The following is a 24,466-nucleotide window of genomic DNA, read 5'->3' on the forward strand; positions in this document are numbered from 1 at the left end:
ACTACAACATGGATTCACTGCTCCCAATGGAGGAACTCTTCTATTTTGTCAGTAATAAGTTATTTTAAAAAGGGGGAAAAAATACAACACATTAACTTTATACATTTATACATCAATTCCTAATGCCTTCAAGTCATGAACTTACACACACAAATACAATCATTGCTGGGACTTGATATGCACGTCACACAGCATCCTCGTGGTCAATACGGCACAAGGTAGAAAACAAGTGCTACAAAGTGAATAAACGTGAGGCATTTGTTATTGTAAATATATAAGAATACTATGGTTTGCTAAGTTGAACAACCGAGGTAATGTCGAAACAGAGAGCAAAACTCCTGGGAGGCGTCAGCTACAAATAAACCGCAACTGACCGTCACAGTTTCAGACCTCAGTTCCCCATCGAGCGTCTTCATGTCGGACGAGCTCTTGTGTGGGAACCCGTGGGCTTGAGCCGGGGGCTGAGGTGCCCCCTCCACAGTTAGACTGAGGAGCAAAGAGCGCGCCTCCCCCAAAATAGCAAAGTCACGCAAGAGCGTTCAGCAGGTGGTCTAGATGAGCGTGCACTTGAGGAATTTGATCCTCTTGGACTTTTTCTCCGTGATCTTGACTGCTTTTCCAGATCCCCCTGCAGTGTTTTCAGTCTTATAATGAAAACATAAATCATATTACTGTCAAAAAAAGTCAAAGGTAACGAGTGAACTGTAAGTACTTACTGTCTTTGAGCTCAGATTGTGGAGAATATCTCTTCCCATGGTATAAAATGCCTAATTCAAATCAAAACAAGATGTTAAATACCGAATACGCTACAGAGATGGGCAGGGATTTTCGCTAGTGACCTCGATAAGCTTGAAAAATTCGAATGACCTGATTCCAGGCCTCTCGGCAGAAAAACATCTCCAACTTGGGAATGCGTGGACGTTTGTAATTCATATTGCATGTTTACTGAGACACAGTAGGCACCAATATTAAATCCCAAATACTAGACAACTTTAGGTTTGGCAAAATACAGACCTTTACCGTATTCCTGAGCATTGACTATGACACATTTGAACAGTTCAAGAGGCAAAACGTGCTCGCATCAAGCTATAAATTAACTCAATGAAACACCAAAACATTCCAGCAAGTCATAAAATTTTGTCTAATTAAAATACCCTAGCTGAATGCCAAAATATAACGTGAAACGTCATAGGCTGGCATATTAGCATAGATGTAGAAGTTGACGTTGAAGTCATTTTAAACCTTCAAACTGCTATAAGGAGCAACAGTACATACAGTATAAACGGAGCATACAGTAAACTGTGCATCTAAACTGACAGGCATGTCTCTCTACTCTGTGGGAACAACGATTAAAATGGAAAATTTAAATTTGGATTAGCCTGTATACGCTTAAAAACCAATCAAAATTGTTGCTTAAGAATCTGCACTATAGCAATGTTAAATACTGTCATCCAAAGACAAATGTCAAGTGAAAACTGTTGATGTACCTCCTCTACATTCAGACTTGTCTTTGCGCTGGTTTCCAGGAATTTTACGCCGTAATCAATCGCCAGCTAAAAGCGGAGGAAAAACAACGTGGTGGTGATTTATGACCATGAATATTTCATGTGCGCTAGTTTGTCTTAATGAGATGTTTCAATGAATCGCAGTTGGTGGACGGGGACTCACTTTTTCGCCTCTGTCTTTGGACACTTGCCGCCTGTCAGTCATGTCACATTTGTTACCCAGGACCATCTTCTCAACGTCCGAGGAGGCGTGCTGGGAGTTTTGTACATGTTCATTTACTCATTTACATTTTAAAACAAGGTACACGTCATTTAAACTAATGATTTTTGGTACAGTGGTGTTCAAACTAAATATTTGAAGAAATCTGTCAATTTAACAAAATCAAATGTGGCTTTTGAACACAAAGGCCTGAGAGATTCACCCTTCCTATCAAAATATCATTCGATAAATAACAACTGAGCTATTATTTTGATTACATTTTCCCTCGTTGTACGTTTAGGAAAGTTAGCCGCGTGCTAAACCCCAATAAGAAGACAGTAAAAATGTTAAGTTGTCATTTCACATCCATCTGACGCTCACCTCTTCGATATTCCTGATCCAGTTTTTAATGTTTTCAAATGACTTCTCGTTGGAGATGTCATAGACGAGCATGATTCCCTGAGAAGAGGACAAAGAAGAATCATTGTTTCTTCATCCATCCTAACATCATTCCAGCATAGTGAGTGAGTGAGTGAGTGAGTGAGTGAGTGAGTGAGTGAGTGAGTGAGTGAGTGAGTGAGTGAGTGAGAGTGAGTGAGTGAGTGAGTGAGTGAGTGAGTGAGTGAGTGAGTGAGTGAGTGAGTGAGTGAGTGAGTGAGTGAGTGAGTGAGTGAGGACTTGCCATGGCTCCTCTGTAATAAGCTGTCGTGATGGTGCGAAAGCGCTCCTGGCCTGCGGTATCCCTGAGTTCAAATTAAACAAACTCAAAACAAATTGTCAATGTCCAGTTATCGAAAAAATGAAAATGTAATTACACTCACCAAATTTGAAGTTTGACTCTCTTTCCGTCCAACTCTATTGTTCTGATTTTGAAGTCTATGCCTGCGTTAAAGTGAACAAAGTCCAAATCACAAGACTTTCGTTATTGTCTCATGGAACCATATTGTTTCTAATGTATGAAACCATGACAAATATTATACCGTATTATCATATTAATAAAGGAACCATTCACTCGATCTGTGGTTTATGGGTTAGGGTTAGTACATATTTAATACTGTGAAAATCTCACATCATGTTACCAAACGAAATTACCAATATATCAATGAGGGATATATTGGCCGATATGTCTGATTTTAGCTGTTTTTAGACTACAATATTGGTATTGGGGATGGGGTGCCCTGTAGCTCAGTGGTTAGAGCACTGGTTTGGTAAACCACGGGTTGTGGGTTCGTATCCCACTGGGGCCTCCACTCCCTGAGAAGGGTTGCTTCAGGAAGGGCATCCGGCGTAAAAATTGTGCCAAACATATATGTGGGTTCATTGGGAGATGACACGCTGTGGCGACCCTGAAAGGGACAAGCCGAAAGAAACTTACTATTGGTATTGGGGTGGCACGGTGGATCAGCTGGTAAAGCGTTGGCCTCACAGTTCTGACCCCGCCTGTGTGGAGTTTGCATGTTCTCCCCGTGCCTGCGTGGGTTTTCTCCGGGCACGCCGGTTTCCTCCCACATCCCGCACAATTACATTACTGCATTAATTGGACACTCTAAATTGCCCCTAGGTGTGATTGTGAGTGCGGCTGCCTCCTGCCGGTTGACAGCTGGAATAGGCTACAGCACTCCTCGCGACCCTCGTGAGGATAAGCGGCAAAGAAAATGGATGGATGGATATTGGTATTGCCCCCAAATAGCGTATTGGTCAGGCTCTTACATAACTGTCCCCAAAAGTATGCATACTGAAAGAATAATGATCCGGTATACATTAAATTAGGTACTCACACAATCGGTGTAAAATATGGGGATGCTTATCTGAACGCAAAGCTATTATTTTGTTATATGAATGACAACAGGTGGGGACACAGATTCATTCGCATTTGTATCATTTCATGGAAGAGCGTTTAATTGTTTTGGCATGTGTTGCTGGCATGGATTGATGGGCACAGATAATCACAATAGTAACATAGTAATAATAAACTGTTGTAATTGAATAAATATAGATAGATAGATAGATAGATAGATAGATAGATAGATAGATAGATAGATAGATAGATAGATAGATAGATAGATAGATAGATAGATAGATAGATAGATAGATAGATAGAAGATAGATAGATAGATAGATAGATAGATAGATAGATAGATAGATAGATAGATGGATGGATTTTGGGTAGGTAGGTAGGTAGGTAGGTAGGTAGGTAGGTAGTAGGTAGGTAGGTAGATAGATAGATAGATAGATAGATAGATAGATAGGATAGATAGATAGATAGATAGATAGATAGATAGATAGATAGATAGATAGATAGATAGATAGATAGATAGATAGATAGATAGATAGATAGATAGATAGATAGATAGATAGATAGATAGATAGATAGATAGATAGATAGATAGATAGATAGATAGAGATATCTAACGGGCTGATTAGAATGTACCTCACACCCATTTTCTCCTTCGCATACAATCAATCTCTGCCCTTGTCAATGCAATTGTTTCGGGTATTAGACTCATGCAGATAGAGAGCGGCCACGTAGTTACTCCAGATGTGCGTTGCATTATTAGTGACAGGCGAATTGCGCTTTGCTCACCTATGGTGGATATGAAGGTGGTATTGAAGGAGTCTTCGCTGAATCGAAACAGCAGGCACGTCTTCCCCACGCCGCTGTCACCGATGAGCAACAGTTTAAAGAGGTAATCGTACGTCTTTGCCATTGCGCGCGGCAAAACAAGCCGAGATTTAGGTCAAGAAAAGGGCGTACTGGGCCGGGATCCCCCGTCTTTCCGTCCTTCGGGTCCTCAGCTGTCTGTCTCAGGCGGTCTGGCAGCCTGCCAGTGCGGAGAAGACTGACGTAAGGCAGCGCGTTGCATTCTGGTCCATGTAGTTTTACCTACACCAAAATCTACTAAATACATAACGTCGTTTGTTATGCCTTTTATCACTTTTATTCAGACTCTGAAATATATATATATAGTAACATCACTGTACGGTTGGCTTTTATACCTCTTTAAATTATTTGTACTTATTACACAAATCTAATCATGCGATAACGTGTAATCAAAATTAATAATTAAACGACTTTAAATAATCATTTACTTTCAGTATTTATTTCCTGGTATGATCATAAGCACTTTAGATATCGTGATAACAGATCGATGATCATCCCAGTTCCTCCCAGTTGTCATCCACCACCACCACCACCACGAAGAAGAAACCCACGTCGACAACGCTAAGAGCCAACACGGCGAGATGCCTGTAAGTTAACAACTTTAAACATGTTCTAGCTACTGTTTTATTTTTATTTTTTTTTCTCCACGTGCAACGCTCGCGTACGCGTGTGTAATAAAGCAGTTCTCACACAGCGTGAAAATCGTGTGTGTCGTTTAAATAGAATCGAGATGTACGTAGTCAGAGCGAGCACATGGTGTACTGTGTACAAGTGTTTATTGCTAGGCTTGCTTTAGCCTGGCGACGTCTAGTTGCTGGAACGCCTGCAGCACACAGTGTATTAACCGTATTTTTCAGAAATTAGTCACCGCCGGGTTTCTCTCTTCACGGGACCATTACTTAACTCCACCGATAGCTTTGAGCGTCCACAAGCGTTAAATTTATTATCTATTTGTAATTAATATCGATTGAACCGTCGCTCCTATCTTGTTTGAAGCTCCAAACGCACTCACCGTGTTTACAATAGCCAGCGTTGCATAGACCTCGTTTTTTGTTTTTTTTTAATTCTCTTTTCGTTACTGTTTACAAAGGCCGGCCTAAAGCACTCAGGACCTGCACGAGGCGTGTTAAAGAGGAACATTTTAGATGTTTGGATTAGAGTTTTATTTTTGGAGAAATGTCATTAATCCATTAGAGCAGATCCCACCTCCCCCCAGATTTTTTTTTTGTAGGAAAATTTACTATACATCTATGAGCACTCCATATTGTATTTTGTAAGAAGTTCAACACTGATACGATCATCAGGATTTAGTATTATACACTCACGCAAATGAAAGAAATTAGACAACTACTAAACGATGCATTAAATCACATTTATTTTTCACAAATGTATTTTTTGGGCTACATGTGGGTCCACTGTTCCATGTTCAAAGAACCGATGATTAAAGCAGTGATTTCCAACATTTATAGAGCCAAAGCACATATTTTACAATTGAAAAATCCCACGGCACACCAACAAAGTAAATGCCACCGAAAATGGATCGATTAATTACTGTATGTACTTCCTGCCATCTAACAGAATAGGATTTTTTTTTGTTCTGTCCGTCATTGTGCCTCACTGGCATAAATAGATGAATAAAGATACATTATTTCTTGGCATAAATGTTTTCTTTAGCAATTACATAAAAATAGATAACCTCCCACAGCACACCTGAAGAGCGCTCACGGCACACTAATGTACCCTGGCACTGTTTGGGAATCACTGGATGAAAGGATTCTAAAGATGCTGTCAATTTTTACTATTGATAATATATATATATACACACACACACACACACACAAAAAATGGTATTTTGTTCCACCATTTGCCACTGTTGCCTAGTTTTACCCCAATTCTTCAGGAAATCTTCCCGAAACATCTTTATTTAATTTTGTTCAAGTGATATTAGCAGCACTAAAGGAACGACACTGCTGCATCTTTAAAAAAAAAAATGCTTATTCCATGTTTTGGTTTAACCTGATTGCATTCAGGCCTTGAGAAAACCAAGAGCCCCAAAATAGATTGCCCCCCCTCTCCTATGTAATTACATTTCAATAAAGGTTTTAATGGCGATGTGCTGTCTTTTCTCTGCACACATAGCATTGCATATTTAGTTTACATACTGGTACTCTTTCTACGTACTGCTTTAACATATTTCTATACCGTGCTGATATGTCAGGTATGTTTTAACTTCCTGGTCTGCATTTTAGTTGGCTAAAGACCTTCTTCATCCCACTATTGAACATGAGCGAAGACAACACAAAAAGAAAAGACTCGTTCAGAGTCCAAACTCCTATTTCATGGATGTGAAGTGTCCAGGTAGGCATAGAAGAAGTGACCCATAATTGCAAACGAAAGAAATGTATGAAAGTTTCATTTTGCAGGTTGCTACAAGATCACTACTGTGTTCAGTCATGCGCAGACTGTGGTTCTGTGTGTGGGATGTTCCACAGTTTTGTGTCAGCCTAAAGGAGGAAAGGCCAGACTCACAGAAGGTGGGAGTTCATCTTGTAATTGATTAGTACATTATAATAAAGTAACATCTGTATCTTGGGGCTTAACTTTTACTTTCTCTGCCTTTCCAGGTTGTTCTTTCAGGAGGAAGCAACACTAAAAGGGAATATCGCTGATAAGAGGTGTATTGCCAAATCCCTTGTTGAGATGTCACTATGCAGAGGATTCAAATCATGTTGGTGATTTTTTTTTTTTTTAAACTTGCTATCAAATTTGCCTTTAATACAATGAATGAATTTAAGTCAATAAAAAGCTGGGAACAACTTAAGCACACTGGGAATTTTATTGATAAAACGTTTTTTTTGTTGCTATGACTGAAATCGACCTTCACAGAAAGCATACAAGAAGTCTTCTAAAATTCTAGATGTGTCCAGGAAATTGTTACATATAGAAAATACCAGAAACAAGTACGTATGACAGAAACAAACTTGCATAACCATATCTGAAAAAAATGTTAAAAGCGCCAAGCAGTACAGCTCAGGATATATTCATTTCTGGCCAACAGCCACCTTTCAAAATCCTTTGACTCCAATCTCCAGTTGTAGAATAATCGTGGGTGCAATGCCACATAATTAAAGCTTGAGTGAAATATGATGGAATTTTTTTTTTTTTTTTTTTTTTTTTTTTTTTTTTTACATCCACCGCACACCAAGTGATGTGACCAAATGCAACTGAACAATTACAAATTACAGTTGTCAAAAAGATGAAACAAAAACTGCCACCTTTGCACGGTTGTGAAGGGAAAAGTGAATGACTATCTGCAGTAACCAATTCGTGGGCAGCGTCCCATTTTTGGGACATCATGATTTTCACACATTATATCCTTCAGTGTATCAAAATATTTAAGTGTTTTAATCTGAAACCAAAATTTGGTATCAGGAGAGGATAACTTATCGGTCAAAGTGAGCACGGAGTTATTTCCCTTTCCTTCCTGACCCAACATGGCTGCCTCAAGTACACATGGAGCAATTTCCAAAAGAAAGGGAGAAAGGTCAGTATGCAACCAAGTTTGTCTTCAAAATGCTAATCCGTCAGTATTATTAATGCGTGTCATTCTAGAATAAGAATTAATAAACATATCTCTAGTATGTACCACTTCACGGAACTGATAATATACCTGTCCCAGTTTTGGGACGCTGCCCGCGAGAGGGTACATCTTTTTTGCCCTTTGTCTTACGAGTTAAACGAAAAAGTATTTCCTTGATTGTGGCCTCTTAGGAGACTTTTATCCAAATAAGGCAAAAAATTGCCACCCTGCCCATGAATGGGTTAACAATACGAAGCGGAAACTTAAGGCAAACGTGTGGAGATTTCACAGGCTGTTGGCAATGATTGTCCTATCGGTTGACAACTTGGGCATTTCAGTGACATTCTCCAGGCTTTACTTTTTAGTCACAAGTACATCTGAAATCATAAAGTATAGTCAAACATTTTGGATGCTTCGGTACTGAATTTTTTTGTGAACCAAATCATGACACACTGAAGATTTTGACTGGCTGTTACATTACAACACCATTCACTAGCAGTGCAGCTTTAGAATTACAACTGTTTGAAAATTGTCGGCGTTTTATGAAAAGGGATTGAAGAACCCCACGGACGTTGCACAACTGGTCTGTTGCATTTAGTTGCTCTTCTCGGTGTGCGGCGGGCCTCGGGCCCTTATGCCCGAGATGGGATTCAATGTCATTTCTGTCTGCACCCCATGTGGAATGAATTGGTGAAGCAAAAAAAGCCAGATCAGCCTTTTCTGAACTGAACTATACCACTTGGCTGTCAAGTCATCCGTTTCCATTTTAATAGCTCCTGGAACAATCTTTAAACTAGGGCTGGGTGCTATGGTGACAAAACCACTGGAGCCCAGGTTATGCAATTTGTCCGCAGTGTGGCAGATTACTGTGTCTGGCACTGCACCCCACCTCTGGGACCCTCCTCATCTTCATCGTAAGCTTCGCCGTAATTCCGCTGGCGTGTCCGCTCATCTACCTCGCAGAGCTCCACCTCCTCCATGTCGTCAGCGATCAAAACGTCCTCCCTGGGGGGCAGCAGCCTTTCGAGCTGGAACATGAGATGTTCTGGAAGCCAGTGTTTTTCTGGAAACTCCACCTGAACAGTCATATTATATCATTAATACTCAAAAGTTTACAAATAGATGTTTAGTGGTACCTTTATCAAGTGCCCCAACTTCTATGTTTGATATGAACTTTTTCCATTTTCTCCCAATGGGAGTCAAAATTTGAGTTATGAGAGAGCGTACTGCAGTGAGAAAATTCATTGGGACTGCCACCTGGGGGCAGTATAATAAATTATGAAAGCCATCTACTGTCAGTAACTCGGTAAACTGCATTTTTTGTAGAGAAAACAAAATGCCAGTGTTATTTCTAGCTAAAATGTGCTCCTTTAAGGTTTAATAACACAGTAACTACCACACCCCATGAAAAGACAAATCAAATACTACTGAGACTTTGGTCTCTATTAACTTCCTAAAACCATTTTTTTTGTGCTTTTTTTTTTTTTTTTTTAATTAACTGAATTGTGTTTTGTTTTGAGGTGCGGTGCTGAAGGAGTTGTGGCATTTTTATTCTTTTTAATGGGGAAAATTGATTTGAATCAATTTTGTTTAGCTACCAATCCAAATTAAACTCGTAAATCATGTTAACCATATACCATAATTTCCGGCCTATAAACCACGACACGTTGCCATGTTAAGCTAAGCTATTAAAACTTTGAAAACTGTGTACCATCTTTCTTTGTAAATCTCATGTTTTAATGTGGGCACTTGCGGCTTATGTATGTACCAAATGGTATTTCCGTTACGAATGTACTGGGTGAGGTTTATAATCCAGTGCGCCTTGTAGGCCGGAAATTACGCTACTTGAATTCTTACCTGGAACTGTACGAAGAGTTGTCCCTTTTCGTAAGGACTACGGTAAACTGGCATGCCTTCGTTCTGTATCACCTTTGTGTCATTGTTCTTTATAACTTCACCTGCAATCAGCCGGACGAAAGATTTTAACGGCAGCGAAAGAAGGCAACCGTCACTTTTGCAGTGCGGGTGTGGTGCACTGACCTGGGAGTGAGCTCATGAGGAGTGTTCTGTCGTCGAGAGTGTTGATGGCCTTCTTGAAGCCGCACAAGGCCTCCACGAGTTTGATGCTCATCGTCATCGTGAGGTTATCGTCACTTCGTTTGAAAAGGCTGTGATCCTTCTGGTCCAACACGATGATGACATCACCAGGCTCCAAGTCAGGCTCCTGGTCACCTTCCCCATGAAATGTAATTTTCTGACCGTCTCTCATACCTAGAGTCAAAAATGATCCAGTGAGTGTCTTAGTGGATACACACAACCATTTTTTTCTTGATAGGTTTGTGTGACAAGTTAGGGTTGTTGGGCTTTCACATGAAATTTCACAATTAACCTGAAGTGCACTCGAGTCTATTACCTTTGTCAATATGGACCTCAAGAATTTTCTTCTTTCGTTCCACTTTGTGCCCGTTGCAATTCTTGCAGCGGTCCTTTGAGCTGAACGACTCGCCCTGCCCGTGACAATCTCCACACATGCTCTGAATCTGCTGAATCATGCCTGGCCCTATCTGCTGCACCTTGATCTGCACTCCTCTTCCTTTACAGCTCAAGCATTTCTCCAATGCACCTTTCTTACCACCGTAACCTGAGCACAAACAAAGTACGGTTGCGCGTGATTTAAAATGGACAAAAACAGAATTACATATGCCAAACATACTGCATACCTTCACACTTTTCACATATGACATTCTTCTGAAGTGCCAGCTTCCTTGTGGAGCCATTGTACATGTCCTCCAGCGTAACACTCAACTGATGGACAATGTTCTTCCCTAAAAAAAAGGAATCTGTTTCAGTTTATACTTGAGAGATAATTTTCTTAATTTATCTGAGTGTCCTTGTAGAAGCTCTCACCTCTCCTCTCTCTTTGCATCCTCCCTCCGCCTCCAAAAAACATATTAAAGATGTCCATGGGGGATGAACCTCCAGTCATGCCACCTTCTTTAATCGCTTGCTCCCCACCTTGGTCGTACAGATCCCTCTTTTTTGGATCCGAAAGCACATCATATGCTTGGGATATAAGCTTGAACTGTGGATAGATGTTAAAAAAAAAAAAAAAAATGAAAAAAAAAAGACTTAAAAAAACTTTACCAGGTCAGAGTCAATTTCATTGCCGTCTATATCCTCTCTAGAACATCTAAATGTTATTACTAAGCATCTAATGTAAGGTTGGTTATCGAGAATCTGTTGGAACTAGGACTCGGGACGAACGTTCGAGTTGTCCCAGAATCGGACAATTTTAAACATTTCCGTTCCCACCTTCAATGTCTACAGTCGGACAACCCCAAAGAACGACACGCACAAATAAATATTTGTGCCCCAGCGGCAGTGGCACGCTATTTATTTTCATGAATTTTGATTTGAATAAGCTCTCTTCTGCAATAGGAATCATTGAGTCACATAATAAAACGGCTAACATGTTTGTATTTGGTAGTTTTATCTGTTGTGGAGCAGCAACATACACATCACCCTTCTGGTGCAACTTTTCTATAATCAAATAATCTGCAGTCTGTTTATTTTAAAGGGTAATGTTGAAAAATGAATTTGAACTGATATTAGTGGTATGGGATCATAGTTTGCGGTGTATTCATTCACATATATATTTAAACGTAATATTTCAACAAGTGAATTTCAAAATGTGGCGCTAGTACTGTATCACTAATGGCGCCTACTAGTGGTACATTAAAGAATCACTGAATTAAATGTTCACACTGCTTAAAGATTGAATATTTTGGCTATTCAGACCTCTGTAGAGTGACTAACATGGTCTTAGTATAAGTGTCAATTTCATTAAATAAAAAAGAAAAAAAAAAACTTGGGCCCTCTGACTGCTACTTAAATTTTAACGCATTTTGTACAAGCACTGTCCATATTTGGCTAAGACGACCCTCTTTTAGTACTGGTTGCCTTTGTGTGGAAGAGTACCATAGAGTCAAAACAACACCCAAATACTACAAAAAAAATTTTAGTCAGGTAAAATATGGAAGCTTTAATTACAGAACCTTACTTTTTAAGACAGTAAAGTACATTTGAGTACAGCTCAGCTGTTTTTACTCAAGTACATTATTTTTGCATCTAATCATTTAGAAATGTTTTGAAACATTTACATATTTTATTAAACTGTGTGCAATATTGTAATTAAACTAATCAAGGTTGAAACTGTTAAAACTGTCCCTGTGACTCGACAGTTAAAATGTTTTGTGTGGGGGAGGGGTGGATTTAAAAATAAAAAACCTCTATAGGCCCATCCAATGCCTCCACTTTCATTTATTAATTTTCCATATCCCTCATCCTCACGAGGGCCAATCACAGGGCACATAAAAACCAATACTCATTCCTGCTCACATTCACAACTGCAAGCAATCTTGGTTATTTTTCCAATTAACCGACCATGCATTTTTTGGGAATGTGGGAGGAAACCGGAGTGAGTATCCAGACAAAATGCAGGATGGGGGTAACGCGAAAACTCCACACAGGCAAGACTGCATTTGAATCTGGGTCCCTACAACTGTGAGGTAGATGAGTTAATCATCTACCCCATCGACCAATTTCCATCCATCCATCTTCCACCGCTTAGCAGAGGTCGGTTCACGGGGGCACTAGTTTTACAAGCGACGCCCAGACTTTTCTCGCCCCAGCGACTTCATCCGGCTCTTTCAGGGGATGCCCAAGGCATTCCCAGGCCAGCCAAGAGACCGTCTCTCCAGCGTGTCCCGGGATGTCACCAGAATACCCCACCAGGGAAGCATTTGAATCACATGCCCCAGCCACCTTGATTTGGACGAGCCGCCTAATTTCATTTTTTAGAATGATTTTACTTAGCACAGTGTGACAAGAAGACACAATCAGATCCACCATGCTGCCTAATTAGATTTTCACAACTATTTTACTTAGGACAGTGTGACAGGAAGAAATAATCAGACTGTAGGAGTAGTAGCCATGACAGAATAGATCATTTATAAACACACTCATCATCACTATTTACATCGACACTTGCTGTCTGCATAACCAGCACCCTGCCGCAGACAATTTGCCCAGACTGTATTGGAGTGAGGCGACATTTATATCTGATAGCAATTTAAAACCCGCGTAAGAGTGGCTTGAAGAAAAAACATTTTTAAAGAAGAACACCCATTCCCTCTTTTTTTTTTTTTTTTTTTTAAATGAACACTGCTGTACTTTAATGTGGGTCCTTGAGGAAATACTTGTAGAGTGAAGTATTCGTGGGCTGGGTTAATTTGTGGAAAATGTTTGAGAACTACTAGTTAAAATTACTGATGTGGGCTAGTAAAAATTTTAAAGGGATTGTTTTATCTGCAAATTTTTACCATCGTCGGGCCTCGGTTACCCCCACCGGTCGTGCCCGAGGGACAAATGTACAGGCCGAAAGGACTTGTTTGACTTGCATAAAACCTTCTGTCATCATAACATGTGGTATTCAAGACTGTATCATAAAGCTAACAAGTCTATAACTGTACCCAGAAAGAGGTGCTACCAGATCATTCCATAGGCTGTAAAATTAAAAAGGGGTCATTCCCAACAGACCATAGTCTGGATACAGAGAAAGGCAAAAAGTCTATATTTAGCCTCTCAGCTCACCTTCTCTCCCTCATTGGGGTTTTTGTCCGGGTGGTATTTCAATGCCAATTTTCTGTAGGCTTTCTTTATTTCATCTGCAGACGCTTTGGGTCCGACACCAAGAAGGTCGTAGTAACCAGTTTCGCGAACCATGATGACAGCCTAAAAAAAAAAATGAAAATTTGTGGGGGAAGTCAGTAACAGTATGATCTCTCTTGAGAACAGTACTGGTTGTTGAGTAGTCGCCATGCTAACATGAGTCAACACCGTTTACGCGAGCAACCGACCGGCTTCGAAACACAACGCGATAAAGAAAAAACATAAATTAATAACAGAACGCATAATTTTAAATAAAGAAACTGCGTTCGACATGCTCAGTTAACCTTAAATAATTTGGTCTTTTATCGGTTATCACGTGGTTGTTAGCCCGACTCGCGTAAAACAGCGCTAACCTCAAATATGTGATTGTAAAATTAAATGGAAAAAGCTTTGAAAAGTTTCACTTCGCTCAGTCCACTTACTTGTGGTCTAACTGTCCTGTCACGTCGGTATGAAGTAAAGCCGGGGTGCAGGAAGATGGCTGGTCCTTATAGCTGCTCTTCAGCGTGGAACTTTCTGGAGAGATCGAGCAGGATGGGCCGGATGGACTACGGAAGCCTCGGAGGGACTAAACGATTAGCGCCGATTAGACAATAAGGACAAACAAGTATGTGTGTTTTTTTTTTTTTTTTACATGGGATTGATGTGGATGGATAGAATGGAAATACAGTATCAGTGGTGGGTTGTAACAAATACACATCGTGACTGTCATCTTCCGTTATCTGAAGGTCTACTTGAGTAATATTCAGTTTTTAATATTTCACGTATTTGTTTAAAATTATGGTGACTTTACTTTTACCTCCAACACTTGTAAACAGATTTCTATATAGTACTCTCGACTTCCAACTTTGTCAAAAATGGACAAAACCAAGTAAAGTTGACGCAAATAGAAAGAGACGAGATCTTGAATACTGTAATGGATGGGTTGATAGATTGGTTTATATCTTTGGGATTCAACAGGCGATTTAAAAGAAAAAATGGTATTGCGGAAAGATGCTTGATGAATAAATCAAAAATAATAAAACAACATAAGGCTGAATATGATTAAAGTTGGGAAGACAAGTCACACTTTCTAATAATGTCAGCCCAAAGCAAAGCAAAGCAAAGCAAAGCAAATTCATTTATATAGCGCATTTCATACGCAAGGTAAATGTGTGCTTTTACATCATTAAAAGGATTTGAATACAAAGTGATAAAACGTTTAAAAATAGGTGGGGGGGGCACAAAAAATGATTTAAAAAAAAAAGGACCTGAACTGCAGCATTCCGAATGAGCTGTAGCTGTTTCATGCTCTTTTTGGGCAGTCCAGTCAGAAGACCATTACAGAAGTCCAAACTACTTAAAATAAAAGCATGATTTTCCTGGTCTCCTTGACACGCACAAACCCTCACTCTAGATATGGTCTTTGGATTTTTAAAGGCAGGTTTTGTAATTGATTTCATATGACCGTTGAAAGTCAGGTCGGAATCTATCCGAACACCGTTTCAGACTTGGTCTTTGGATTTTAAACAAAGTGAGCCCAGCTATTTACGAACAGCATTTTTCTTTTATTTATTGCCAAAAATAATTGTCTTGAGTTTTATTGTGGTTTATTTGAAGAAATTTTGGGCTCATCCTGTCATCTGCTTTAGATAGTGGCACAACACCTAAACTCAACTGTAGTCATCTGAAGACACTGCTAAATATAACTGACCTCTGCATAGTTATGATAGGCAAAATTAAAGTTTTGAATGATTTTACCCAAGGGTAGCATATACAGGTTGAACAGGAGGGGTCCAAGAACTGACCCTTGAGGGCCCCCATCGGTCATTGCCATTTGTTGAGATCGAGCACTTCCAATGGTTACAAAGTAACTCATTTCCTCCAGGTAGGAACTAAACCAAAGTAGGTAAAATTTGATTAATCCCCTCAGCAAATTAGAACATATGATCTCTTATTTGGGGGGGGGGGGCAATGTAAAAAAATATGTTTCAAGGGATGCTATGTTGAAAATGTACAAATGTTGTACAAAAGTAATTTCTGACTGAAAACGTACCGGTATGTTTGTTTCACCATCAAAATCAAAATCATTAAATGTGATCAATTTCTGTATAGCTGAAATCAACAAAATAAAGAGTACCAGTATGTGAGATAACTTCCAATTGCTCTTTGACATTGCTGACCGAAAATATCATCTGAGCTTGAGTTAGTTGCTTTTTTAGGAAAGTGGAAAGAGTACATGGAAAAATGTTTGTGACTTCGTAATGACACTGGGATTGGCACGGATAAACTGCTCCTCCCAGCTGATGTCTCTATTTTAATCATTGACTCATCCACATCAGTACCTCTGAAGCCATGACAATGGCTTGTTTATTCTTGTGGACACAGAATTGATTTACGATGTAGACAAACAACCAGTGACAAATCACCTTAGTTTGGCAGATGAAGAGGCATAAGACACAAGCACTTTCTCTTGACCCACACAATAAAACGTCAGACAATTCTCATGTCATGTTAGCATTATGATGTAATATAGTACATTCATATCTGACACAAAGCTGTATGAAAAGCATTAAAGCACCTCTCAATATTTCCCGTCCAAATAGACTTCAATTTGATAAATAATCTAAAGGTATTTTCACAATAGTAATAACTTGACTTTAATTCAAGTGTAGTTCCACAGTAGAGCATAACTACAGTATAGTAGTTATCAACACACACCAGTCTCATGATAATGATAATAATTACTGTAATAGTCTCCTTGATACCCTCCTTAAGCAGAACAAAATGCATACTGATTACAAAGTAACTGTAGCTTTGAAGAGACAGATGCAAATAACAAAAAGATATTCAGGATGGCAAATCCTGAGACAGTTTTATTATGCATTAAAATACGTATAATTTTTTTCATGTGTTTTGGTTTGGAACATAGTGATGCAAACATTAGACAATTACTATTAAAGATCTCGTACTCGTTGACAAATTGCTTCTGTGAATTCAGAGCACTTTGACTTTCCTCCGAGATCTCCGGTGAGCACCTGGAACAAAGACAACCAAAGTCCGTTACATCTGGACATGACGTCAAACATGCACGAGCAGACGACGGGTACCTTTTTGTCTCGAATGGTGTCGAAACAGGCAGTCTCGATCCTCTTTGCGTGGTCATGCAGGCCCATGTGGCGCAGCATCATGACTGCACTGAGCAGCAAGGCTGTGGGGTTGGCCATGTCCTTTCCTGCTATATCTGGGGCAGTTCCATGAACCTAAAATATGTATTCAAAATTTATAATCATTGAAACCCCCCATTCAAAAAAGCAGATTTTGTATAGAGAACGTGAGTGGAAACATACAGACTCAAAGATGGCAACACCATTGGTGCCGATGTTTCCACTGGGGGTCACTCCAAGTCCACCGATGAGTCCAGCACAGAGGTCACTGAGGATAAACAATAGCTACATAAGTACATATTTGTAATAAAGGTGTCCACAAAGGCTCTTTAATTACAAAAAAAAATGAAAGGCTGTAATATCAATTGATGAGACGTATTAATTCGATTCATACGTCAAAGTTTTTAATCACACTGTAGCTGGGATAGGCTCCAGCATGCCCGTGACCCTAGTGAGGATAAGCGGCACAGAAAAGGGATAGATGGATACATTCGCGTACTTCAAGTTACCTGTTCATGAAATAGGTACTTTAAATAAATCCCTAAAAATGGCTGTGCCTCAAGAAAAGGGACGAAATGTCTAGATGTTTATCCATCCATCTTCTTAGCCGTTTATCCTCAGGAGCGTCGTGGGAGTGCTGGAGCCAATCCCAGCTGTCAACGGCCAGGAGGCAGGGTACACCCTGAACTGGTTGCCAACCAATCGCTGGGCACATTGGTTTAGCCAAACAAAATTGGGTTTGGTGAAACGACAGATTTACATACAAGTCCTTCATTCCGCTATAGGCGGAAAATCGTGATCAATACGGAACACAACATAGATTCTTTTGTATGCTTACTCACGTACCTCACAAAGATTGATGAAATAATTGTTGAAGCCAAACTTGGTAGTATTTCTTAAAACTTGAAAGTTTTCTTTGTGGCTAGTGTCAATGCAAAAGCTTAAATAAGTGCACATCATTTATGTATATAAATACAATATCATGCAGGTAAACGAACAATGTCGAAACAGTCATTTGTCATCTTTGTGTTTAATAATAGATATTGAAGATGTTTAAAAGTGCCTACAGGTGCTTTGAAACTTCCTCATTTTCCCAAACGAGGCGGAAGTGCTTTTATCCGTTTATTGGGACGGAGGCAAACGAGCGGACGACCACATTACAAAACAAAGATCAAACAAACATTAAAAGTTCAAAATCTAAAATCTGGTTTTGTAATCATTTCCATAGAATGTCATACTATATATTTGATTTTGGGTAAGATGAACGTGATCCCACTTGGCTTTTGATGAGAGGCGGGTTACACCTTGAACTGTTAAATCAAAATTAGACTGTGGTCAACACGGCTGCGCATACCACAGCAAAACAAACCTTATTATTCCATTCCAGCAAGAGGCACAAAGGCAAAGATTTAGCAATGATGCTAAGGAATCATGGCTGCATGCTCCAGTTAACCCGGCCGGGATTCAAATGAGGACAAGCACTATAGAAAATGGATGTCATAGCATTGTATCAAAGCACTTACCAGCGTGCAGTCGGACAGCTGTAATGTCGTCCGTATTATACTGCTTATGGCCATCAGAGGGTACATTTGTATGGTATCAAGGCTTTGGTGATAAGATGTGACCACTAACCAGTTAGTTTAATTTTATTTATTATTAATTTATAGCGACACAACTGAAAATTGTGCATCTTCTTACCTCAGGATGTCTCCATACAAATTTGGCATCACCAGAATGTCAAACTGTGTAGGATCCTGGACCATCTTGAAATTGGGAAAAGGTTAAAAATGGTGTTGGTTGTGTACAAAAACAAATAAATATATGTAGATATAAACAAAGACAGTAATTCAAAAAAGGGAGGACCTACATTGAGGCACACAGTATCCAAGTACATCTCAGTAAACTTAATATCTTTATTCCTTTCAGCAGCCTCTCTACATTTTCGAAGGAAGAGCCCATCTGACATGCGCCTGATAATAAAAATAAAAGGACAACCAGCTGATCAGAACTTACAGCGAGGTGTGTACGTTACATATTGAGTCACTTGTATCATCTGCAACTTACATTATGTTAGCCTTGTGAACAGCAGTAACACTGGCCCGCTTATTGTTTCTTGCATATTCAAATGCATATTCTGCAATGCGTTGGCTGGCTTGCTCAGTAATGAGTTTTATACTCTGCACAACTCCATCAACAATCTGCAAATAAACACTCAGCAATTACCACAGTAAGATATTGAAATTTAACTACCTAATTGACTAACGGACTAACACTGATGTGTGTTAAAAAAAAAAGATTAACCTATTTCTTTTGAATTCAATATAGGTCACAATTTTTAAAAGACAATTATCTTCCAAAAAAAAAAAAAACCTGGCAAGATAAAAGATGTTTTTTTAATGTTTATGAAATCATGAAAAACAATACTCGTCCTTATTATTTGCTTTAAAACCAGTATTGTTGTTATGGTAATTTCTTTTCTATTAGCCCCCTGGGTCTGAAATAAAGAATAAAGCTGCAAGACTGGACCCGTTTACACAAAGCCTTCTATTCTGATGATAGTGTATTCACTTTCACAGGCATGCTTCATGTCAATGTAAATGCGCAGTCACATTGTTGTTTATGCATGACATAAACTCGGCAGCTTCCGACAGCTTGTATGAGACGCAGATCTTGACTGTAACTACTTATAAGTTATGTTTTTTTTTCTTAAATGTGTAAAAACAATCCCAACTACTGTGCTGAATAGATGACGGTCCTCCATCTTGATAAATGATGTGATGTTCATAACGACGTGGGCATGTCACACGACTGGTCTGATCAATGTAGTGCACATCATGTATACACCCTATCGGAAGAGCTCACATCACATCCAAATGGTTGACCAGAGTTCTTCAGTGGAAATGATTTCAGTCAAAATGACAAAAAAAAAAAAAAAAGTTTCTATGTAAACCCCGCTAATGTGTGGTTGGCCCACCAAAAACGAGACTTCCATCTGTCAATAAATAAACGCTGCCGTGTACTGTAGTCAACTACTGGTTGAATGCTTAATATACAGTTAACATTCCAGTGTTTATGTTAATTAGGGACAAAGACATGCGACAATGCGGAGCAAAGCTTTTGTGTTTTGCCATGGTGGAGTGAGCTATTTAGCTCAACTTGCTAGTTCTTTAGCTTGAAAGCTAGCTAGTGACAACAAAGTTACTGTTATTTCTTGAGTATAATGCGCCTTGAAGTATAATGCGCAGTCCCCAAAGTTGACCTAAAAAAAAAAAAATTAAATCTGGAAAACCCCTCTACCAATGTACAATGCGCACCACCAATTTGCCGCTACCCATATGCTCAGAATACAAGGAATGAGCTGTTTTTATATTTTGTTAGGTTTGTACTTGTATAGTTTTTTAAAAAAAAACTGTCCCTACAACAATCATTAATAATAATGTGCATGTGCTGATGTAGCGGTAATATACAACTCGGGATAGGCCACAGGACTCGCTTGTCCTGGTCCCTGTAATTCTCAGAACATAATCCCTCAACCAACTAAAATAAATGCTCAATGATGGCACAACATTTTATTAATACTGTTAACACATATTTCAGTCTTAAAAATATAAACTCCTTAACATTGTTTATTAAACATTGCATTATATATTGGTCCATAAAACGTTTGTGCATAGTGCAGTTTATACCCTGCATTACACACCCTTGGCCAAGCCTTCAAAAGAAGCATTATGACCCATCTCCAATCCGAAAAAGTTCCATAGTATCTTTATTTGGTGCATCGCTGTGGAACTCATCATTGATGACTTGAAACTTTTTTTTTAATACCAAGAGTTTGGGTTTGGGCGGAACCTCTCCCCCTCCGTCCGGCTCCAATTTGTAGCATCTTTCACTATGGCGTCAGGTGACTATCAAAACAACGCAAGATCAAACTGTGCAGAAACGAGGGTAATGGGGGCATTTTTATAAGAGCGACCATTTCAATTGTGTGCGCGCCCTCGTTTTTTTTGATGTGCCTACGATGTCTGTATTACGTAGTTTTTTTGATACTCGTCTGAAGCCATTGAGGTGAGCTGTTGTTGTTTTGGACTGCGGTTGCAATTTCAGGGTTGGCGGGATCATCAGAAGGAGCGATGACATTTCTTTTAAAAGCAGCTGCACAACTAGCCATTGTAGTCGACATTTTTTTGTCTTAGTTTAAGTTTAAAAAACTCATGGGCAGTCATTTCTGATCTTTGGTGCAGTGTCAACAAGCACGCTATGCTAAAAATCATAAAATGCAAGCTTCCGGAGGAGCTCTGAGAGCTCAGGTTGGGGTCCCACATTACCGTAATGTATATAAATGTGTAACATAAGACATCCAATATCATATCGAAATGTATATGTTTTTTACCACGCTATGTCCCTGTATACGACTATACAATCCGATTGTATGTTTTATTTTTCATCCATACCTAAATATAATGTGCTCTATTAACTTTTTGAAAATATTTTGGGAAAAATGTGTGCATTATTTGAGAAATTACAGTAACCTTCCTTTGAGTGCCTCCATCCACCTATTTTCTGTACTGCTCTGTTGTGTGAATCTATGCGGTTCATTTGTAGCAAGACTGTGGAGTATCGGACGGAGCCAAAACCAGCAAGAGTATACTGGTCCATGAGCCCACTAGCGGATAAAGAAGCAGCCGTCCATTGCTGTCAGCTAACTATGTGAGCTGTTGGTTCGCTTACAACAACAATAATGTCATATCCATTTTATTCACTGAACAATAGGTCGATATAGTAATTATCGTGACAGGGCTACATGTAGGAATAAATGAAATGCCAGAGGAAGAAAATCCAACTCTTCAAGGTACATACCACATGTTCAATCCCACTGTATTCCCCCTCGGTGTTCTCTCTGATGGTGACGAGGTTCACGTCCGTGTAGGGGGTCTTGTAGCCGTCGATGGAAACACAGGGGCGCACGTTGGAGTAAAGGTCAAAGGTTTTCCTCAGGAGAAGGTTCATGGAGGGATGACCTGCAGCAATTGGTGTCTTCAAAGGACCTGGAGACAAGCAAGTCGTTCAAAGTTTTTTGACCCTTGGTCATCCACTTTTGGAAGTAGGATCATAGCTCGTGTGTCTAATTTTAATATGCCGGTAGCTTTGGGAAATGATCATATTTGAATGACTGGCCACGTTCTGGTTTCTGTTTTACTTCGACCTGAGATTTAGAGTAATAGGGTGTGCTTTTTTTGTGCGTTTGAGGAGATGCAAGTGCATATACAGTATGTCACTCTATTTTGATAAGTTTGCATTGGTAGAATATATCTGATACGTGGGTTTAACATTGCAATTTCAGCTAGAAGTTACATTTTTATTCACATTTACAAGAGGGCAGATGCCACTTTGAAGCCATCTAATTTTCTGATTCCATGCATTTCTGTTCGATTTAGGCTATTTTAGCAAATTTTAATTGTACCAACTGAGAACCAAAAAAAAGGTGTTACTTGAACCATGCAGTGTAAATTAAGCCTAATTGGATTTCACCATCTTACACAGTTGACCCGAATGCTGTGGCCAGCAAGTGTAACGTAATCACAATGTTATCTTACCTTTCAGACCCATTTTGTTCCTGTCCATTGATTCTTTGGCATCTGGAGGAATCACCCACTTTCCGCCAGGACCTTTAATGGCAGTAACATTTCTCTCCTCCCACTGAATCGGTGCCTATAACCAAGTACATAATGTATAGGCTTAATTGTAGGAGTTATAAAAACGTTCAATGTAGTGCTTCAGTACTAACTTGAGCTGCTTCAAATATCTTCATGACAGCAGTGGAGATCTCTGGTCCAATTCCATCACCGGGTATCAAAGTAACAGTATGCATCTGAAAGGCAGGGCAAAAAGAAAGTGTCATATAATGAATGAATGAATCTATAAATTCCAACATACAAGTCCCGTCATCCTGTAGGAGTGTCACATACCCCATGAGAGAATGTCCTGTTCTGTTTTCTCAAGGCCCCTGCCACATGCTGCACCTGTCAAGTAAAAGATTACTGTTTGGTGAAGTATATAAATGCTCAAATGCCACGACGTGTCAAACACAATACATAAATTTACAGCAAGTAAAGATACGCTGCGCATTATAGAAAAAAAAATAATGGACACAATGACAAAAGTCATTGCTATAAATGTATTGCAAACAAAACAAATGGAGATTATTGCCCGACAAATGGTTTAAGACTACACCTGTGACAAAAAGGTTTGTCAAAAAGAATGAAAAAGGTTTGTCAAAATGAACGATTTAAATAAATAATGATTTCACACAAACTACCGTCGGTAGTTTTGAATCAGTAGAATATGGCCCAACAAACTACACAACCAGTCGTAGACATTACTAGCTAGATTTCTCCTTCAAACAAGTAATACACTGTTTTAATACATAACTAAGATTAACTTACTTCCTTTGCCTTGTTTTTATCTTGGCCACTGAGCTTTAAACTCCATTTTCTGAGTAGGTTAACAATCTGTAGGTGAGGAACATTACATGGACAGTTGGAGCCTCGAAGCGGAAGTAAATCGGACAATTAGCTGTCACGTTCATCTTTGGCTGTGTGGCATTAAAAACTGCTCACATTAAGATTACGCCAGTGTCAACTGTGATTTTCAACATTTGAACACGATTCAAGTTGCTATAGCAACCTACTGCAAGGGCGTGCCTGACAAAGTGGCCAGAGAGCTAAGTCTTTCCCGAAGAATTTGACAGCCTGACTATAAAATACCCGACACTGATGTATAATTGGGGTTTTAAGATTGCGCATATTGGAGAATATTGTGAAACAACAAGGGGTTTCCCGTACATACCGCTGACCTCCATGCATTCCCCGCCATTCTTAGCTCGTAGCTAGCCACAAGGTCGATGGGGCAGTCCAGCAGCAGCTGCAAATAGTCAAAGCCGGTGGTGACACGGAGGATATCCGTTGAGATGGAGTTTTCAAAATAAAGCTGTAGTATAAATTACGCAGTTTGTTGAAGCACACGGAACCACACGAGTTGAAATCAAAATTGAATGTTATTTGTGGCATTCATAGGTACATTTGCCATTTGCTGAAAACAACTACACCTCTGTTTCCCAAGATTTTCCAATATTGCCCTGACACAACAGGGAAGTGAAAATGGCTGACTTTTTGGGCACAACCATAAAACGTTAATAAAAGCGCCTCTCTCCCGCAATTGTTTTCAGATAAACATTCTAACGTTTTTTGGTATGAGCTGGCATTTGGTTGTACAGTACTGTATGCAGTTCTCCATTGTTATTAAAAAAAAAAAAAAACCTGTAAAATACCCCTTATTAACGTTACTTCATCATCTAGGAATTTGTGACCCTGCTCATTATGGAGCGCCAGTTATGTCAAGCAATTCAAATGTAACGTATTAAAAACTGTTGGCCATCAAATTGAATTTCTTGTTTTTGGGGTGGTGGATGTTTTGCTGGCCTATTAAAAATGATTTAAAATGAACATTAACGGCTGGATGACAAGAGGGACAAAATATTGTTTTCGTTTTCTTAAAATGTGATTTCTCGTGTTTTTATAAAATTAAGTCAGTGTAGAATCAGTGGAGTTATTGAGGGTGTTGTTGTACACACGCCTGGCTTTGCTG

General features: G+C 39.4%; 4 protein-coding genes across 10 annotated transcripts; 1 reads left to right on the forward strand and 3 right to left on the reverse strand.

The window, feature by feature from the left end:
* Positions 1–504: 504 nt before the first annotated feature.
* Positions 505–6,609, reverse strand: LOC133502134 (ras-related protein Rab-8B-like). 6 transcript variants are annotated; one of them, XM_061822576.1, is made up of 9 exons: positions 5,379–6,609; positions 4,289–4,526; positions 2,526–2,586; positions 2,387–2,447; positions 2,086–2,163; positions 1,669–1,758; positions 1,488–1,553; positions 717–767; positions 505–644 (listed from the first exon to the last, which is right to left on the reverse strand). In XM_061822576.1, the coding sequence occupies exons 2-9, from the start codon at positions 4,410–4,412 to the stop codon at positions 552–554; spliced, it is 624 nt and encodes a 207-aa protein (XP_061678560.1). In that variant the 5' UTR covers positions 4,413–4,526; positions 5,379–6,609; the 3' UTR covers positions 505–551. The 6 variants fall into 6 exon arrangements, with proteins under 6 accessions (XP_061678560.1, XP_061678557.1, XP_061678559.1 ...); XM_061822573.1 differs by having other exon boundaries at positions 4,289–4,600; XM_061822575.1 differs by having other exon boundaries at positions 4,289–4,603.
* On the forward strand, positions 4,815–7,182 carry rps27l (ribosomal protein S27 like). Its single transcript, XM_061822578.1, has 4 exons — positions 4,815–4,953; positions 6,616–6,724; positions 6,790–6,900; positions 6,991–7,182. Exons 1-4 carry the CDS (start codon positions 4,948–4,950, stop codon positions 7,017–7,019), a joined length of 255 nt encoding a protein of 84 aa, XP_061678562.1. The 5' UTR covers positions 4,815–4,947; the 3' UTR covers positions 7,020–7,182.
* Position 7,183: 1 nt separating this feature from the next.
* On the reverse strand, positions 7,184–14,257 carry dnaja (DnaJ heat shock protein family (Hsp40) member A). Its single transcript, XM_061822568.1, has 8 exons — positions 14,099–14,257; positions 13,599–13,739; positions 10,854–11,028; positions 10,667–10,771; positions 10,360–10,587; positions 9,987–10,217; positions 9,804–9,904; positions 7,184–9,022 (listed from the first exon to the last, which is right to left on the reverse strand). Exons 2-8 carry the CDS (start codon positions 13,728–13,730, stop codon positions 8,810–8,812), a joined length of 1,185 nt encoding a protein of 394 aa, XP_061678552.1. The 5' UTR covers positions 13,731–13,739; positions 14,099–14,257; the 3' UTR covers positions 7,184–8,809.
* Positions 14,258–16,164: 1,907 nt separating this feature from the next.
* On the reverse strand, positions 16,165–23,802 carry idh3a (isocitrate dehydrogenase (NAD(+)) 3 catalytic subunit alpha). Of its 2 annotated transcripts, XM_061823306.1 has the most exons (12): positions 23,669–23,755; positions 23,266–23,331; positions 22,789–22,842; positions 22,608–22,691; positions 22,417–22,531; positions 21,680–21,867; positions 18,887–19,020; positions 18,690–18,792; positions 18,521–18,585; positions 17,006–17,090; positions 16,766–16,918; positions 16,165–16,693 (listed from the first exon to the last, which is right to left on the reverse strand). In XM_061823306.1, the coding sequence occupies exons 1-12, from the start codon at positions 23,693–23,695 to the stop codon at positions 16,613–16,615; spliced, it is 1,155 nt and encodes a 384-aa protein (XP_061679290.1). In that variant the 5' UTR covers positions 23,696–23,755; the 3' UTR covers positions 16,165–16,612. The 2 variants fall into 2 exon arrangements, with proteins under 2 accessions (XP_061679290.1, XP_061679291.1); XM_061823307.1 differs by lacking the exon at positions 23,266–23,331 and having other exon boundaries at positions 23,669–23,802.
* Positions 23,803–24,466: the final 664 nt, after the last annotated feature.

The sequence above is a fragment of the Syngnathoides biaculeatus genome, chromosome 6, assembly GCF_019802595.1.
Source record: "Syngnathoides biaculeatus isolate LvHL_M chromosome 6, ASM1980259v1, whole genome shotgun sequence".
Classification (NCBI taxonomy): Eukaryota; Metazoa; Chordata; class Actinopteri; order Syngnathiformes; family Syngnathidae; genus Syngnathoides; species Syngnathoides biaculeatus.